The following is a 19998-nucleotide window of genomic DNA, read 5'->3' as shown; positions in this document are numbered from 1 at the left end:
TGCTAGTTTCCAGTTTCCATTCAGTATGACCCCAAAAAAGGTATGCTATAGAGTGATGGTTGAAAAAATCAACTCTAAATTCCTTTCGAACTCTAGGTTTCTGTCTGTGCTTGGATACTCTTTAATTAATCAAATCAAATGAATAAATGGCGTGAGAAAATGTTCTGGGAGCGAGAGACACTGACACCGAAGTGTAGTGGCATGAAGCTTATTATTTCCTCAAAAGAAGCATGTTATAGAGTAGAGAAGAGAACACAGGAAACGTCTTCAAGCAATCATGTGTCTATGTTTTCATCTTATAACTAAATAGGGGAATAAATGATGGGGATCTAACATAAATAATTCAGATTATATATATTTTTTGGTTTACTTCTCATCTATAAATTTAGCTGTATTTATGGATATATAAGTACTTTCTGTATCGATTTACCCAACTACACTATGAGCTTGCATAAAATAAAAAATCCCTTTAATATTGATCTAAATTAAATGTTGTTTCTGGAGTTAGAATTCTGCCACACTGTAAACATGTTTGCCGTTGTAATGCAGCTAGTTGCCAGTAGATGTAGATTTGTATTAATCGGCAACAGTTTGTTCAAAGATAAATTAACATTAAACACTAAAACTTACTCAGTTTTTTTCTAATTTTGGTTCCCAGAATGCTTTGCATGAAGCTGTTATTTGAAGTTTTTTTCTGTAAGGTTAAAGACTTGGTTTTGACCATATATATCCAGCAGAGGGCCATAGAGATCCATTCATTTTCTATGCAGGCTCCTTTCACAACTTTTGTAACACATTTTGAGAATTCATACACTTACACTTTCATACACTTTCAGATGATGTGTGAGTCACAAAACACAACATGAACACGCCTCCTTGAGTCAAAAAGGCTGCTTTTAATAGGAGAAACAAAGAAACCGGACTGCTGAAATTAAAAGCAATGAGACTCGACAGTGATCCTTAAGAACCAGGTGTCCTTGTACACTGAAATATTGCGTGGAATTGTGTTTACTGATATTTATTTTGTACCTGAATTCAACAGTGGGGTAAATACACAAAACAAACATTTAGGTAAACATTTTTTTTACTCAAGCAAAATACATTTAGTTATTTAATAAACCGAATCTTACACAATTTACATTGCTCTTCTAAATGGTAACAGTTTACAATGCGTTCATCTGTACGTTTGAATGAAATACATTTGCTTAGAATGTTAAAAGAAATACATTTAAAGGTGTAGAAAGTATGTAGGTCACGCTATTATGGAATGGATCAACAAAAAAAATTACTTGAGCTCATTCTGGTAAGAAATGGCAAGCAAACATCCACGTTTCAGTGTTCCATTTGCTTTTTTCTATCCTTCAGTAGCCTTTCAAAATAAATCTCTCAGATTTCTTGTTCAATCTGTTTGTACACAAAACAACTTTATCCAGTTCTAAATAGAGTGCAGATAAACGTTAACACTGCTGCATTCAGTCTTTCATGATTTACGTGACATTACTTGTGCGGTGACGTGCATACCCTTTATTCCATATGTATTTCCTCTTCAGAGGCAAACTTTATGGGAAAAGATTATTTAAATGTAATCAGGCCGCACGATTTACAAAGGTTTGCCCGCGTAGACCTACTGGTATTTGTGCTTTATTTAATGAACAAAAAAGCATGCTCTTGGTTGATTGCCCTTAAGCAAGGCACCTTACCCCTGATTGCTCTGCAGTAAAATGACACTGTAAAAAACTACTTGTAAGTCACTTTGGATAAAAGCGTCTGCCAAATGAATAACTGTAAATGTAAATCACCAGCAGAAGTTTCCGCTCCAATCAGCGCTTTTATTTTTTAAAGTTAAAACATGAGGAGCTGAATTTTTTCACATATTGAAGCCTCTTAATCATACTTGCAGGTAACCCTGCAAAAAGAGAATAACAATAATCAAGCCTAGATGTTATAAAGGCATGAATAAGCCGCACTGCATCAGGCATAGAGAGAAACTGGCTTATATGGGTGAAATGGGGTTCAGTACACTTAAAGAAGGAGATAGGCTCGGCGTGGTGATAACACAACTTTTATTCACCGTAAAACACAAAAACACAAAGTAAAAGTAAATAATATTTAACACACCGCACTACAGCCACTTCTCGGTCTCGAGGTGTCATACAGCTTCTCCCTCTTTCTCTTTGTCTTTGCCTTTCTCTTTGTCATTCTCTTTGTCTGCCCGACACTTCTCTCTCCTTGTGTGTTTCGTCGGTTCTTTATTTCTCTTTGTCGCCTCCTGCTCGCTTTTACAGGGATCTAAGACGTCGTTTTTACTGAGGTCAGTCAGCGGGCTGGGGAGCGCTGAATAAATAGGGACAAGTCTTCTATAATATCCCGCCAGCCCCAGGAACTGCCTCACCTCCTTTTTGGTCTTGGGTCTAGGGACCCAAGTGGAAGCCCAGATACCTGACCTCCCCCTGCCCAATCAAACCCTTCTTCCGGTTAGGTGTGAGCCCCGCTCCTCTCAGCAAACTCAGGACCGCCTTCAAGTGCTGCCACTCATTACTATAGATGATGATATCTTCCAAATACGCAGCGGCATATCTAGAGTGTGGTCTCAGTATGCGGTCCATGAGACGCTGGAATGTAGCCAGAGCCCTGAATAAGCCGAAAGGAAGTGTGACGAATTGGTGCAATCTGAACGCCGTGGTGAAGGCTTTTTTTCTTTGAATAGAGGCGATAAGAGGATCTGCCGATACCCTTCTGTCAAATCCAGCGTCTAATAAAAATGAGCCGAACCTAGCCGATCAAGCAGTTCGTCAAACCGCGGCATTGGATATGCGTCGAACTTCGACACAGCATTCACCTTGCGGTAGTCAACACAAAACCTGAACTGAGCCGTTAGTTTTAGGCACAGTCGTTGCTGGACTCCTTGATTACTCCCATCTCGAGCATAGCGCCTAAGTCTTCATCAACTACCTTTTTCTTGTGTTCAGGTATTCTATATAGCCGGATGCGAACTTCCACTCCCGGCGTGGTCTCGATATGGTGCTCTATGAGAGTAGTTAGGCCAGGCAGAGCCGAGAACACATCTGGGAATTGCGCCTGCAACTTGGTCACACTAGCTTTATTTATATTGCGCTTTTGAAAATTTTCATTGTTACAAAACAGCTGTACATAACACATTGACTATAAGCAAAACATATAAGGTCATGCAAGTCAAAACACAGGTCAAATATCATACAGACTATAAATTCCTATATGCAGTGTTAATTAAATAAAACTATAAAATTCTAGCAGCCCCCCCGGCCAGGCAAACAGTATGCAAACGGTGGCAAGGAAGCCAAAACTGCATGGGGGGGGAAACCTCAGAGGGAAACCAGGGCTAACCAGGGGATTTCAGTTCCCCTCTGGCAAATGCTGCAGCCTCTGCACAAGCTCAACAGTGCTTGCACAACAAGGCAAAATAAAAAATAATTAGATTTAAGATTATCATTAATAATTTTGTAGAGTCGCCACGTCCTTTGTCCAGAGTGTGTCTGCCTCCTGGACAGTGCAGGGAAGACTATTCCAAAGTTTAGGCGCTAGATAGGAAAAGGATCTGCCGCCTGCACTTGATTTTGAAATTCTAGGTAGAGGTCTTCACATGTCCACTTAGATCCGAAAACCTGAGGTCTGGCCCGAGACCTGTGCGGGTTCGGGTCTAAAAGATTCACGGGAGCTTCAGACACGGGGTCGGGTTTATTATTAGTGTCTTAAGATCTCGGGTAATATCAGATAAAACATTTTTTTGCTGAATTTACCAGAGGAAGAGCCGAACTATCCTGTACAATAACAGCGCGTCGCTCGTGTGTGTGCGTGCAGTTACCAACGCTCCTCTTGCAACATCTAATTAACATTGATCCAGACCTGTCAATCAATTTTGAATGTACACTGTCGTGATTATCTTGGTCCTAATTGTGTCGTCAGATTATGTCGTCAGACATGGAGGCAATATCAGACATTGCTAAAAAGCTGAAAGATGACGAATATACAGAAGTAAAAAATCCATAATTATTGGTGATACAAAACAAACTATATTTTTGATGACATATGTTAATTTAACATTATTGAAGGCTATTATTATAGCTACTTTGAGTAAAAAAGCACCGCTCGATGGGGTAATTTCCCTAGAGTGAAACTATAAAATAAAACAAAGTATTTAGTTATTAGAATAATTACCTTTAATAATTTGCTTAATAAACACATGGTCAGATAAATATTTTTGTTATATTACGCCAAAAGTTAGAGGACAAAGGCCTAAGTGATTGACTTGTCAGCAATTCATGAACAGCTTTGGGTCATAAAAATGGCACATTCGTGTAAAAGTATTTAAGGAAATCTAAAGGATGGAACAGTGATAAACATTTATAACCTTGCACAAAATAATATTTATCGGGTTTTATAGCTGTGGGATTAATCAGGAAACTGGATTAAGCTGTGTCTTTATACTCTTTTGCATAGGCTAATTAGCCTGAGTTTGCGCAATTTGCCAGAGCAAAACAAGAGGATCACCGTTTTCATTGCCATATCTATTTTATTTTCATTAATAAACGTCGGTTTACATTCAGGTCTAGTCGGGTTTGAAAAAAGTATACGATGGGTCGGGTCGGATTCGGGTCATTTTAGGTCGGGTAAAGATCTTTGGACCCAAGAAGACCTCTAATTCTAGGTATTACCAATTTACCGGATGCCTGAGAGCGAAATGCACGTGAAGGACTGTGATTTGAGAGAAGTTCACTCCAGTAGTGAGGAGCTAAACCATGCAGGGCTTTATAAGTATGTTTTATAGGTAACCAGTGCAAGGTTGACAGAACCGGGCTAATGTGCTCATACTTTTTTGTACATGTAAGAACTCAAGCTGCCGCACTTTGGACCAGTTGGAGTTTTTGTAATAGGCCTTCAGGGCAACCACCTAATAGTGCATTACAGTAATCTAGTCTTGATGTCATAAAGGCATGAATTAGCTTCTCTGCATCTGATGGTAACTGCATATGATGTAGTTTAGATATATTTTTAAGATGGAAAAACACAATTTTACAGGTGTTGGTGACTTGTTTCTCAAATGAAAGAGTATTATCGAATATAAAGCCAAGATTTTTTGCTGAAGATGAGGGTTTTATGGAACATCCATCAATAGTTAAGCAGTATTCTTGGTTGTTATGTAGGGCGGTTTTCGGGCCAATAAGCAATAAGAAATTGTTACTCATACACTTTTTTATATCGACTATGCATTCCACTATTCGATGGAATTGCTGTGTTTCATGAGGCTTCAAGGATATATAAAGTTGCATATCATCAGCATAATAGTGAAAGCTTACTCCGTGTCACTTTATTATATCTCCTAGAGGTAGCATGTATAATGCGAAGAGCATACGCCCTAAGACTGAGCCTTGTGGTACACCGTACTGGACTTGCGATTTGCGTTACACCTCAATTGTTTATTGCTACATATTGAAAACGGTCGGATAAATAAGATCTAAGCCATTTTAAGCTATTCCCTTAATACCGACATAACTTTATATCTGATGTGCCTGCTCCTGTCTGATCGCACTACCTCATAATTGAGATCACTGACACGCGGGAGATTAACGATAAAAGGGCGTCTGCTATGCTTTTTGCTGAAATATTGTGGAGCGCCACCGGGTATCGTGTGGCATAGTCCACTATGATTAATGCAAAGCGATGCCCCCGTGCCGATCGCTCTAACAGCCTGATCAGGTCCATGCCAATTCTTTTGAAGGGGGCCCGAACAAGGGGGAGAGGGCACAAAGGTGCTTTTGGGGTGGCCGGTGGGTTTACCAACTGGGATTCACAACAAGTGGCGAACCATAAGCGCATATTCTCGTGGATGCCCGGCCAAAAAAATCGGGTCGTTAGTGTTGCTGTTTTTCTTGCATGCACGGCCATCGGATTATAATGAGCCACCTGGAAAAGCAATTCCCGACTGCTACTTGGTACGACCAATTGAGTTGTATATTCCTTTGATTGAGTGTCTTGGGTCACTCGATAAAAGCTGTCTTTTATACTCATCCACTGTAGGGTTAATATTATAACATCTATTTTCAGCAGGTGAGGTGCAGCAGTAGTTTTTAAGAACTAGTTTACCAAGCCTTAATTTCTGTGTGGAAGTTTTGCAAATTAAATAGAAAAACATAATCGAATTTTACATACATTTTCAATGTGGGCTCATTTTGATCCGAAACACGACAAGTGTAACCTTTTTACACACCTTCAGAACAACTAAATCAAGCCCAGTTTTTTTTCTGTGTGTGTGTGTATAGAAAGATGATTTAGGAAAATTCACAAAATGTTATGCAACTGAGATGAAGGGAACAATATTTGTTTACTAGGGAAGTCTCTGGGGGGCACCCTGACCCTTAACAGTACATGATGGTTATATTGATTAAAAAAATTTAAAAAAAGTTTCTCTATGGTGTACATTATTACCCCAATTGAAATTTCTACAATGAAAAGACAGTACTTGGACATATTGCTGTTGTGACATATTTATTTACTAAAGGAACCATTAGCCAAACAACTAGGGTGGCCATTTCCATAACACCAAAAAGGAGGACACTTTGCAGCATTTATTGAGGCTAGAATAACTGCATCTGGTGTACTCGCAAATACAATACAATTTTGTCTATCATATCGATGGGTTCATGATAATAGCCTACTCTATTCATATCTTGATGTAGACCTATGTGTGTTTGTTCACAGTATTTTTGATTTATTCAAGACACTCCTGTAGGACTGGTGATGCTTGACTGCATGATAGACTTTACAAAGCTCTGCAGCGCAGATTTTGTCATCCTGAGGGGATGTTGCCTCTCGAAAATAAGGTTAACTTTGTTTTTCAGTGCTGGCATGTCGGCCAATGGCGGCTTTCCCTTTAATACTAACGTCTACTTCACAGTGACATAGTGTGCAAAATCCATGGAATGCATCTCTAATGCTATTTGATATGAATTTGTGGTGTTTTGTCCATTCAGGACTAAATGATGTCTGACGTTTCTGCATGTTAACGTTATGATGTGACGTAGCCAGTACGTGGACTCCATTTCCATGTCGTGGAGGCTTGTTTACGTTTTTAACCAATTATATATCAGATATTTTTTGACACCTCTTTCAGCCAATCGTTTGTTTGACCGGAGATCTTACGGCGTCAGCCACTATGCTGCTGCGTCCCAATAAAGGTTTTTGAGCGAGTTTTTAAGGCCGATTCAGCGCAAGTCCGAAAAGGAGGACAAATGAGTGTCCGGCTTGAAGCTGCACCGGACGCCGGAGAGGGGGCTTAAAATCCGGACTGTCTGGACAAAATCCGGATGTATGGCCACCCTACAAACATTTGATTTAATAATGTTAAATTCAAATTTGATCAATAAAATAATAATTTCAGTCATTTCATTACCTGTGATAATAGTTCTGCAGTCGATTGAATTCTTCTGATAGTTAAATCCATCATATACACAGTCATATCTTCTGCCTGTTTTAGGTGTTTTAGGTCGAACACATGTTAAGCCTTACATTATGTGACAAACCACCTAAGTTTTCATTTAAAACAGGAGAATTCGCCAAAGATAAGTACAGTAGTTTGCATCTCTGAAATCCTACCATTTACATTATAAAACTGTTGGCTTTGTTATGCTCGACATCTCACTTCAAAGTAGTCATTATTAAGTGGCCGGCCTGCCAACAGTAAATTTTGTCTTCTTCAATTTGATTTGCTGAACTTCCTGTCTTAACTATAATGGGCTTAACTGCTGCTTGGTTAACCTTTTAAAATTGGGTAGCTCTGCGCTAATCTCAATGACTGGAGGCATCTTGGCTGTGATTTAAAATGTCTCCCTGAGGTTTGGGGTTGATCTATTTGAGTTCAGAGGTCCCATGTCCCAAACCAGTCTCAACCGGGAGGACCAGGTCTCCTCTGACGTGTCACAGCTGCACTCAGTGATTTTGATTAAAAGTTACTGTGTAAATGTTTACGAATAGCAGGGAGAGCTTATTAATTGTGATTTAGGAAATTTCATTTGTTGTAACTGTTTAGGTTTAATTTTGTGACCGACTGAAATTTTTCGTGCACGTCATTATTCTGTAAAAAAAATGCACAACTGAGTGGGCACTACTTTTTCAAGAATTTTAGACAGGTAAGGGAGATTTGAAATAATTTGGTTGGTATGGGGTCTAATGACGCCGTATTTAATGACATTTTAAGGACCCTGAAAAGCTTTGCCTTTTCTGCTGCTGTCTTGCAATATGATGGTGCAAAAAATAACTTCACACCATTGTTGTTTGCCTACTGGTAAGCTTGGTTGGCTAATGTTCGAAAAAATTTCATCATAGACGCCTTTTCAAGCTCTTTTTACAGCATTTGGAATCACAACGCATTATTTTGCAGCGCAAATACTGTTTATGTGACTAAATTGCCACGAAAACGTACCATATTAACAAGCCTTAAAAAATAACTATACAAATATTACTGAAATTTTATTAGTAATTTTGTTTACAAGCCCAGTTTGGTTTACAAGCCCATATAGAACTGTTTATAAAGTTGTCTTGCCTTAAAGGAGAGATCACAAAACGGAAAATGAATGAATAACTGCAGTCTGAGAGCTTTCCAGTTATATATAGTTCCCTTTCTGTCGGTCTCTAGACGGTGTGTCGAGACTGACAGAACGGGGTTTGACTTGAGAAACTTCAATAAGGCCAATTAACTTGGCTAATGGGACGGCACGCTAGACTCTGTACATACAGGTATACATACAGGTATAAAAGGGAAAATGGCCTGCCCATTCATTCACCTTTTTGTTCTTTGGAACCAGCAAGGCTTATCCTGAGCGATCTTCAATTATTCTTACGACGCAAAACAGCAGAACTCCTCCTGGCGTTTGTGAGTTCCCCTGAGCGTTTAAGTAGCTGGTCAGAGGTGTGCGACCGCCCCATCATCAAGCCAGACAGGCACGATACCTGCGTCACATGTCTGGGTCTCAAATATACTGAAGAAGCGTTCGTGGTAACGGTATTGCAGTCACGGATGGCCGTGTTTGCTTTGGACATGGCGACAACACCGTTTACTTCCTGCTCTAAAGCAGCTAACAAGCAGGCGGTGATATGGTAGTCCAGGTGGGAGAAAATCCGTCGCAGCATTTCCGCGGACCACCCAGGCCCCATCACGCTCACTGAACCTGTCTCCTATGGGCGTCACCAGACAGTCCCATAGCGGATCCACGCCACGGCATGCAGAGGATGTTGCAACATCGGGTGGCGACTTCCTGACATCAGACGCTGAGGACTCCCTGCAGCTCCCGGCTATGGCCATTCGAGCCCAACGTGGAGATATCAGCCATGCTTGCCCTGACCGCCGTGAGCATCAGGCACTGCATTCCCTGCAGGTCAAGGCCGGACTCTTGTTATCTGGGCACGGAACTCCGTTGGCACGGAACTCTGTTCCGCCCTGGTGCCAGTTTCCCGGCAGTGCATGAAGAGCTCACGAAAACCGGGAATGCCCCTTCGGCGCGTTCGCAGCAGACGAGCTTGGTCCCCCTGACTTCCCTCGACTCTGGAGCAGCTAAGGGCTTTGTAGACTTGCCACCTGGAGGTACCGACCAAGGCTCCCTGCGAAGCTTGTTAGTCCTTACCATCATTGATGTCGAGGGCTTACACTGCTGCTCGTCAGCTGCCTCTGCCCTTCACGCCATGGCCATCCTGCAGATCCACCAGGCTAAGGTGTTGGAATGGTTAGACGACGGAAAGCAGGACCCAGTGGCAGGTTCTGTACACCGCCACAGACCGAAGTGACGGAGCACACAGACCTTGCCCTTCTCTTGTGGTCCAAGAGAGACACCTTTGGCTCAATCCTGCGCAGATGCAAGGCATCGAGAGAGTCCGCTTTCTTGATGCACCCATCGCACAGCATGGGCTGCTTGGTGACACTGCCGAAGACCTTCGAGTTTTCAACGAAGTAGTAGAAGGAGGCCATCAGCCTCCCTGCCGCAACCAGGCCCCCACCAGAGCGTCGAGGTCATAAACAGCCTCTGCATCCCAGCAGCCCCTCTGTATCTCTGCCCCCAGCTCCGGTGCCCCTCCTCAGGTGGCACCCCGCGGACGGAGATTTCAATGGAGAGCATTAACCTATCACTGTCGAAGTTGCACTGGGACAGTCCTTGCCACGTCCCACATTAAGCCGTGCCCTTCTCAGGGCCTGGTGCACACTTGGTCTCCAGGAGTGCTTCCTTCTCCCTGGGTGCCCACAGCATGCAACAGCCTAAATTCGACATTGTGACATGCCACTTCCGTAGCACTCTCCACCCGACGGTGCGTCCGGCAGCGTAGAGTTAAGGCAGGTAAGTCAGCAGACCTGCTCGCCCACCCAGGGCTCTGCCCCTAGCCCCTTTACAAAGGTCTGCGTATGCTTACTATCTTGACGACTGACCTATCTTGGCTCACTCGTGGGATCTGTTGCCTATGCACAGGGACCTTGTGTGCTGGCACCTCGACCGATTGGGCCTACGGGGTGCTCCTGTCGGAGCACCTCTTTTCCCGATGTGGAACCAGTATATTTGAGTTTCCTGACAAAAGTGAACTCTTGTATCTGGGCTCGTACTCCACACGTAGTGACTCCCCTCCTTGGGTTGTCCATTCAGACGCTTTCTCATTCTTGGTTCCCCTGTCGGCAAACCTGTGAACTCCCCTAGGTGGACTCCACCGCTTCTATGCACCCCTGGTTGGGGCCCCGCACTACTACTCCCATGAGCTCTCCCCACTGGTGAGACCCACATCTCCCTGTGGTCTCCGTAGCGTCACCCTCTCAGGCGAAGGGGTAGCGCTTCCCAGTGCTCCCAGTGTCGGGCGGCCTACTCGCCTCTAGAGGTAATAAGAGCCTCTCGTCGTGGTCACATGAATTGATGTCTTACTGCACCACTGGAATGTTACGATTCGCGAGGATCCGTCAGTTTCGTTCTGCTGGAAATCGTGACGTCAACAGGAACCCCATTCTGTCAGTCTCGACACAACATCGAGAGAACGACAGTAAGGGAACGTCTTGGTTACGGATGTAACCTCGGTTCCCTGATGGGAGGAATGAGACGTTGTGTCCATCATGCCACGAGAGCTGCGCCGGCCTGCTGCAGCGAATGAGGGAGTCTCTCAAGTTCCTCAGCCCAAAAAGGTGTATGAATGGTGCTGTCCCATTCGCCAAGTTCCTTGGCCTTTTCAAAGTATAATCAGAGATTCTCAAGTCAAACCCCATTCTGTCAGTCTCGACACAACATCTCGTTCCCTCCTTCAGGGAACCAATGTTACATCCATAACCAAGACGTTTGTCAATATATGTTAGGTTTTTTTGTTGTAAAAGCATTTTGGGCCCACCTACGGGTCTGTGACATTAAAACAAACACTTTTACATTATATAGATTGTCAGGGTTCTTTTACGTTTGGCATAGGATATTAGCAATTAAGTAAAAAAAACATTATTTTAGAATAATTTGTTGTCTCTTGGGCATAACTTTTAATCAAGATGGTTTTTTTTGTTTATTTCTATATTGTCTATGCATACGTATGTGTGGATGAAACGTTTTTTATCATGCTTTCTATTTCTGTCTTTCCTTGTTTCAGAACACATTTGTTGATATTTTTACCTTTAATACTGTTTTATTCAATACCACAATGGCTCCATCTTCAGGTATTTGAGAAGAAGAACCAGAAATCTGCAGCCAACATCGCTCAGCTGCAGCGCAAGCTAGAACACTACCATAGGCGTCTGCATGATGCTGAGCACAGCGGTATACAGAGGCAGCCCAAAGATGTTTTGCGGGATATGCAGCAAGGTCTACGAGATGTGGGGGCCAGAGTCATAACTGGCATCAGCGAAGGAGTCGTAGACAGTTTTAAAGGTGGGCTGTCAAGTTTTACCCATGCCACACATTCTGCTGCTGGTGCTGTGGCCTCCAAACCTCGTGAGATCGCTTCATTAATTCGCCACAAGTTCAGAAGTTCTGAAAACATAAATATTTTGAAACATGGCATGGAGGATGTTGATAATGGCATTACCACCGCAGGGTGCTCACTGGGATCAGCTGGTGGCCAGCTCCAGTCAAGAATACATTTTGGAAGTGATGAAGATTGTTCAAGTGCAACCTCTGGATCGGTGGGAGCCAACAGCATTACAGGTGCTCCTGGAGGCCCACCCAGCTCAAGGTGGAACACGTTGGAGAGGGCACACAGTGGCAGTCTGATCAGTTTTATGAAGGAGGTGCAGGATCTGCGCGATGCACAGACACGGCTAGAAGAGACAGTTGAAAATCTGAATGGCAGTTATCTTAAAGAGTGTTCGCTCCTGATGCAGGCATTTCAGGAGGAGAGGTTTAGGTATATGCATGCATACACACAAGCAAAGACACACACACAGATCATTACTTTTTTTAAGCATTTAATTTTATTCTGTTTTGGTAACTGCTTTGGTAATGTAACCACCATCACTTTGGTATCGCCAGTGCCTTCATGGTTTAGCAGTATGCACTGTTAGAACTGATGAATTCCCAAAAGTTTGCAATGTCCAAACATCTACACTTATGCATGACATGCACTATAAGACGCGACAATTTGGTCATGATGAATTTTTATATAAAATGATTTTCTTTCTTTCTGATTATGCTGGCATTGGTTAGTGTTGCAAAAGGTTGCAGTTCAGATTCAAGAGCAGAGCACAGAGGTAATATGGCTTTAAAAGCATGCAACGATAAATCTACGAGTTTGATGCGTTACCATCTGCAACACACAAGAGCGGCGCAATACCACGCAACAAAAGACAATAGAAACTGGAGGAAAGCTTTCATAGTGTGTCATCGCACCACATCCAATGGAGACAGACTTAAGTAAATAGCCATTTTTAAGTCAAAACAATTCTTGTTTATTTCGATAGGGCTTTTCAAGGTTTACACTGTTGCAAAGCAGCTTTACACAAGGGCACAATATGAAAACACACATAACAAAAACAGAAAACAATAAAATTGTATAAATAATAAATTATATTTGGAATAACTTTTATAGTCTGGAGCTGGCGTCATCTAAAAAGTCCTTGCAAGGGCTGGTGTCATCTAGATTTAAATTGGCAAGTCTGAACCCTGAATCCTGTCAAAAAAAAAGCTCTACTCAACTAGTGGTTCTCCAAAGTGGAAATAAAATATAGCGTCTTAGATCCTAACTCTTTCTCAATGTAATTTGTACTGTAAGTCATTATTCATTTCAATCACATTGTACAATTCAATTATAGAACACTTTAATAGTTAGTTGCTGGGAGATAGCAGGTACCCTTGTCTTCCCTATATGCGGATATCTTACCCTAAACCTGAGCCTGGACCACAGACACGATTTAACCTGGCATACACCAGGACATGGGCCAAGGTGGAGATGACCATAGACATCCTGAAGGCAAGGTTTCAGTGTCTGCGTGGGCTCAGGGTCAGTCCAACAAGGGCATGCAATGTCATAGTTGCTTGTGTTGTTCTTCACAACATTGCCACAATAAGAGAAGAGAGTATCAGTAGGTTAATTTCATGTATTGATCCTGTCAGGAATGAGAAAAACAAGGATTCAATTGCAGGGGAGTAACAAGAGTTGTATTGGTAGCTCCAAGGATTGAGTTAGTGAAAGTCCAATAGGAACAAGAACGATCGGCGGGACAAACACCCAGGCTAACTGCGAGGCCAAATGGGAGACCCAGTATACGGCAGCGCCAGCCGAGATGGGAGAGATGAAGTCCGGCAGTGTCAGTAGCGTTGAGAGGAGAACGACCGGTCAGTCATAGGATAAGCCAGTGGGCACGGACAAGGCAGCCGGATGAGCAGAGATCACTAGCCCGCGGAGACAGCAATCCCCTCGGTGATGGCGAAGAATGCTGCGGGTGACGTTGAGATGGCGGGGATACTTGACACAGACGTGGGTGATAGGATTATCTGAGAGAATGTAAGAGATAAAGAGGTATGCCACAAATGACACGCACACAGACAATCACTCGGCAAGGGTATTCCTAGATGCTAGACTAGACTAGACTAGACTAGACTAGACTAGACTAGACTAGACTAGACTAGACTAGACTAGACTAGACTAGACTAGACTAGACTAGACTAGACTAAAACAAGCGCGAATGCAAGACCATAACCATAACCATAACCATAACCATAACCATAACCATAACCATAACCATAACCATAACCATAACCATAACCATAACCATAACCATAACCATAACCATAACTGGGGTACGGGATAACAACAGTTAACAATCGCACAAAGGGAGTGTGCGGTGGCAGAGATTAAATAGTGAGAACTAAATAAACACCATGTGCAGACAATGAGAGCTAATGAGGGTGCTAATGGAAGGTGGCATGTGTGGCATATCTACACGTAAACAGCTGTCAAAACAATCCCCATGTGCTCTGACATACACACACGACAAAACAAACATGTGTTAGCTCCGGATCCCGACAGATCCGAGATTAAGTAAATACACTTGTACCGGTGTCACGTGTAGCTGTATTACATAAAACGCACGACAAGTCAAGTCAGCTTTATTTATATAGCGCTTTTTACAATTTTCATTGTTACAAAGCAGCTGTACAAGAAAAAATGACTATAAGTAAAACATAAAAGGTTATGGAATTCAAAACACAGGTCAAATATCAGACACACAATAAATTCCTATATGCAGTGTCAATTAAATAAGACTACCAAATTCGAGCAGCCCCCCCGGCCAGGCAAAACAGTGCAAAACAGTATGCAAACGGTGGCGAGGAACCCAAAACTCCATTGGAGGAGAAAAAAAAACTCGGAGGGAAACCAGGCCTAACAAGGGGATTCCAGTTCCCCTCTGGCAAAAACTGCAGCCTCTGCACAAGCTCAACAGTGCTTGCACAACAAGGCAAAAATAAAAAAAATTAGATTTAAAATTATCATTAATAATCTAATAGTGGCTGAAGTTTTGTAGCGACGTCACTTCCTTCGTCCAGCATTTGTCAGGTCTAGGAATGGATTGCGCCCTGCCCGCTCCGCTCTTGTAACCTTGGAACAATGAGACAAGACTGGCTGAGAGTAGAGTACTGTTCTGCACTCTTTGATGCAACAAATGCATCAGTTGTTATTGGAAGTGTCCCTGGTTCCGGTTGATCTAACTAGTGCAGCCTAGATCTTTGAAATACATATATTATGATAATGTAGTGTATGCAAGATTAAAAAGATGCGTCTTTAGTCTAGATTTAAACTGACAGAGTGTGTCCGCCTCCCGGATATTGCAGGGAAGACTGTTCCAAAGTTAAGGCGCTAGATAAGAAAAGGATCTGCCGCCTGCACTTGATTTTGAAATTCTAGGTATTACCAACTGACCTGACGCCTGAGAGCGTAGTGCACGTGATGGACTATAATACGTAAGAAGTTCTCTCAAGTAGTGAGGAGCTAAACCATGCAAGGCTTTATAGGTAATAAGCAAGATTTTAAAATTTATGCGATGCTTTATAGGTAACCAGTGCAAGGTTGACAGAACCGGGCTAATATGCTCATACTTTTTTGTACGTGTAAGAACTCGAGCTGCCGCATTTTGGACCAGTTGGAGTTTTTGTAATAGGCCTGCAGGGCAACCACCTAATAGTGCATTACAGTAATCTAGTCTTGATGTCATAAAGGCATGTATAAGCTTCTCCGCATCTGATGATGACAGCATATGACGTAATTTAGATATATTTTTAAGATGGAAAAACGCAATCTTACAGGTGTTGGCGACTTGGTTCTCAAATGACAGAGTACTATCGAATATAAAGCCAAGATTCTTAGCTGAAGATGAGGGTTTTATGGAACATCCATCAATAGTTAAGCAGTATTCTTGGTTGTTACGTAGGGCGGTTTTCGGTCCGATAAGTAACACCTCAGTTTTGTCCGAGTTCAGTAATAAAAAATTGCTACTCATCCACTTTTTTATATCGACTATGCATTCCACTATTCGATGGAATTGCTGTGTTTCGTGAGGCTTCGAGGAAATATAAAGTTGCGTATCATCAGCATAGCAATGAAAGCTTATTCCGTGTCGCTTTATTATATCTCCTAGGGGTAACATGTATAATGCGAAGAGCATAGGCCCTAGTACTGAGCCCTGTGGTACACCGTACTGGACTTGCGATTTGCGTGATACCTCATTGTTTATTTTTACATATTGGAAACGGTCGCATAAATAAGATCTAAGCCATTTCAAAGCTATTTCCTTAATACCGACATCATTTTCAAGTCTATGTAGGAGCATGCTGTGGTCAATGGTGTCGAATGCAGCACTAAGATCTAGCAGCACCAATAAGGAGATACAACCTCGGTCAGACACCATAAGCAGATCATTTGTAACTCTAATCAGAGCAGTCTCTGTACTGTGATGTGCTCTAAATCCAGACTGGAAATCTTCAATAATCTCATTCCTTTGGAGGAAGGAGCATATTTGAATTGAGACTACTTTTTCCAGAACTTTAGATAAGAAAGGTAGATTCGAAATAGGTCTATAGTTAACTAGTTCTCCAGGGTCCAGATGGGGTTTTTTGACAAGGGGCCTTATAACAGCCACCTTATATGCTTTAGGCACATGTCCTAATGTCAGAGATGAGTTAATAATGCTAAGTAGAGGATCTATAATTTCTGGGAGCATCTCTTTCAGAAGATTTGTAGGTATAGGGTCTAGCATGCATGTAGTCGATTTAGATGATCTAATGATTTTCGATAGTTCATCGTGATCTATAGTAGAAAATAAACATAATTTCTCCTTAGGGGTGCTGTAGTTAGTCATATGTTCAGCGGGTTTCGCATCTGGTTGCATAGTTATAATTTTCTCCCGAATATCTTGGATTTTATTTGTGAAATAGTTCATAAAATCATCACTGCTATGCTGGTATACAGCATCAGAAGTCGCTGACGATTTATTTTTGGTTAATTTAGCCACTGTATCAAATAAAAACCTAGGGTTATGCTGGTTTTCTTCTATTAATGATGAAATGTAGGCGGATCGAGACGTTTTTAGGGCTTTCCTGTAGGGCTTTTTTTTGTACTATCCTTCCAGGCAGTACGAAATACCTCTAATTTAGTCTTCTTAAAGTTGCGCTCCATTTTTCGTGCCGCTTTCTTTAGAGCCTGAGTGTGTTCATTTTTCCACGGTGTCGGTCTGTCATTTTTAATCTTCTTTAAGCGCAAGGGAGCAACTATGTCTAGCGTTTCCGAGAAGGTGGCATTAATATTTTCAATGGTAAAGTCAAGATCTTCAACGTTATTACTCATGCTAGAGATTTGAGACAATTCAGGCAAATTATCAAGAAACGCACCTTTTGTAGTCAAAGTTATTGTTCTACAATATTTGTAACTTGGAGTTTGATTTGCCACCATTGGGTATTGAAGCAAGCATGATACCAGATAATGATCTGAGATGTCTTCGCTCTGCTGAAGGATTTTAACATCGACCACGTTTATACCGTAAGACAAAATTAAATCTAAAGTATGATTACGAAGGTGAGTAGGTCCTGACACATGTTGACTAACGCCCATGGAGTTAAGAGTGTCTTTAAAAGCCATTCCTAAAGCATCTGTATCATTATCTACATGAATGTTAAAGTCCCCAGCAACAAGGACTCTGTCTGCAGACAGTACTAGTTCTGATAAGAACCCACCAAATTCTTTAATAAAATCTGTGTGGTGCCCTGGAGGCCTATATACAATAGCCAGAATAAATTTTAAAAATGTTTTGTCCTTAGTATTAGGTATTGATGCATCAAGTACCATGACTTCAAAAGAATTGTATTTAGGATTAGACTTCTGGGAAATGCTAAAAGAGTTACGGTAAAGTGCAGCAACACCTCCCCCTCTGCCTTTTAGGCGAGGCTCGTGTTTATAATAATAATCTTGGGGGACAGACTCATTTAACGCAATATAATCATCTGGCTTTAGCCATGTTTCTGTGGGACAGAGCATGTCTATTTTATGATCTGTTATCATATCATTAACAAAAAGTGCTTTATTAGAGAGAGATCTAATATTTAGCAATCCGAGTCGTAACAGTTGATTATCTGTATTATGTTCATGTTTAGTTAGTTTAACGTTAACTAAATTACCTTTGAGAGGTTTACGCTTTATTTTATGTTTACTAATCCGGGGGACAGACACAGTCTCTATTTTATGATGTTTGGGAGAAAGTATTATCGCATGTTGTGTATTATGTGTGTTCTGCAACGTGAGACGGCAAGCAGACCGTTGGTTAAGCCATTCAGACAAAGGAGTAAGCTCAAAATGTTATTTAATACAGAATCCAAGAGAACTGGACAAATATTCGAACACAGGTACATCCAACCACAAACGATAACCGGCAAAGGAATGAGAAGAAAAGGGAGTATAAAAAAAAGACTTATGAGTAACTTCGATGAACACAGGTGAACTTAATGACTAAGACAGGGTAAACAGAAACAATGCAAACAGAGACTAGCCAGGACACTGGCCCACGGTGGAGACGCCGGAGGCAGGAGCCATGGTTGGAGAAAGGGCTGGCGTCACCAGGGGCTGACTGACGGAGCCGGTGGAGGAGGAGTCCAGGATGGAGATGAGCAGACGGAGTGCCAGGGTGACAGCGCAGTACCGGAGGGCCAAGGCGGAGCTGGAGGTATAGGCGACTGAGGTGGGGATTCAGAAGATTGTGGCAGAGCCAGAGTGACCAAGGCTGTAGCAGGAGGTAAGGAGGAGCCTGACAGAGCCATAAGGGCGGAGTGACGAGGCACAGCTGAAGGATTGGAGTCCTAAGGTGCCAGATGGTCGACGACTGACCAATGTGGAGCCGAAGTGATGAGGGAGTCTGGCGGAGCTAGTGGGATGACGGGCCTCGGTGGAGATACATTGTTCACCAGCACCCATTCCACAAGAATTTTGAAGAGCGAAAAAAGTTTTGAAAAGTGAAAAAAGTTGTGAAAAGTGAAGAAAAATCTGACAGAGAGAGATAGTGTGGGGCTCAGGAAGGATCTAAGATCATTGAATCCTGAAGTCTTATTTTGTATTAGCGCCACCTTACCTTTCATCTTCTTTCAAAGCGCCTCCATATCAACCTCTCCTCCCCACACGCCTTTCTACAAGCATAAAAAGCCTCATCCCACTCGAGGAATTTTCGCTTTACTACCACGACATCGACCAAGCCATCACTGTAATTACACACAGGGCGCTGTGCTTGGCTGGCCAAATTTGACATCCCCTCCGCTTTCAAAGTGACGCTCATTTGCTGGCATACGCTGGCGCAATAAATTCTATTTATCCCTCTGCCTGACCTTCAGCTGCAGAAGCAGCCCCAAAATGTTTGACATGATCTCAGAGGCAGTCTGTTGGATCCACTCCGACAATTAAAAAATCCCTTACCTCATCCACCTTTTAAACGACTTCCTAATAATTTCATCCCCCGTCCCACGCCAACCGCGGGTCTCACAACAGTAAAAAAATTTGCACCAAGCTTGTCCCCCCAAGAAAAAAACATGGGCCCAAGCAGGTTCATCGAATTCTTAGGAATCAATATAGACTCCAGGCATCCATGCCCAAGGAAAAAATTTATCGGACTATTTCGGTCGCTTCAACCCTCATTAACCTCAAGCCAGCCTCTTTTTGGGATCACATTGCCCCGGCTGCTGTCCCAAGCCAATTGCATCTTTTGGGGGAGACCTGAGTCCGGCTTGATTTAAGCCTTTGCAGTTTATGGAGAAGGAAAGAAGTGAAAAAATATGGGATGTATTAAACTCTATATTTCATACTAAAAGTGTACGTATGCACAAAAGTTTTCAGATTTATTAAACCATGCATACGCAAGAATCTGTGCGAAAATCACCATACATAGAGTTTATCAGTATTATCATTGGAGCTATTCAAACTGGACAACGGACCATCCATGCAGCAGTTTCCACCATAATATCGAAGCAAGTGTGCATCATTGATCATTGTTTT

At 42.3% G+C, this 19998-nt stretch overlaps 1 protein-coding gene across 1 annotated transcript in view; it reads left to right on the top strand.

Annotated features, from left to right (window-relative positions):
* Positions 1-19998, top strand: part of tmcc1a (transmembrane and coiled-coil domain family 1a) — a 50308-nt gene that overhangs the window by 14850 nt on the left and 15460 nt on the right. Inside the window, exon 3 of the mRNA XM_079467239.1 lies at positions 11696-12381. Within this exon, the coding sequence (XP_079323365.1) occupies positions 11696-12381 (686 nt within the window). The remainder of the gene's footprint in view (positions 1-11695; positions 12382-19998) is intronic.

This window comes from Barbatula barbatula (genome assembly GCF_947034865.1).
Source record: "Barbatula barbatula genome assembly, chromosome: 11".
NCBI lineage: Eukaryota > Metazoa > Chordata > Actinopteri > Cypriniformes > Nemacheilidae > Barbatula > Barbatula barbatula.
Note: the sequence above shows the minus strand (reverse complement) of the source record. Positions and strands in the feature narration are given on the sequence as shown.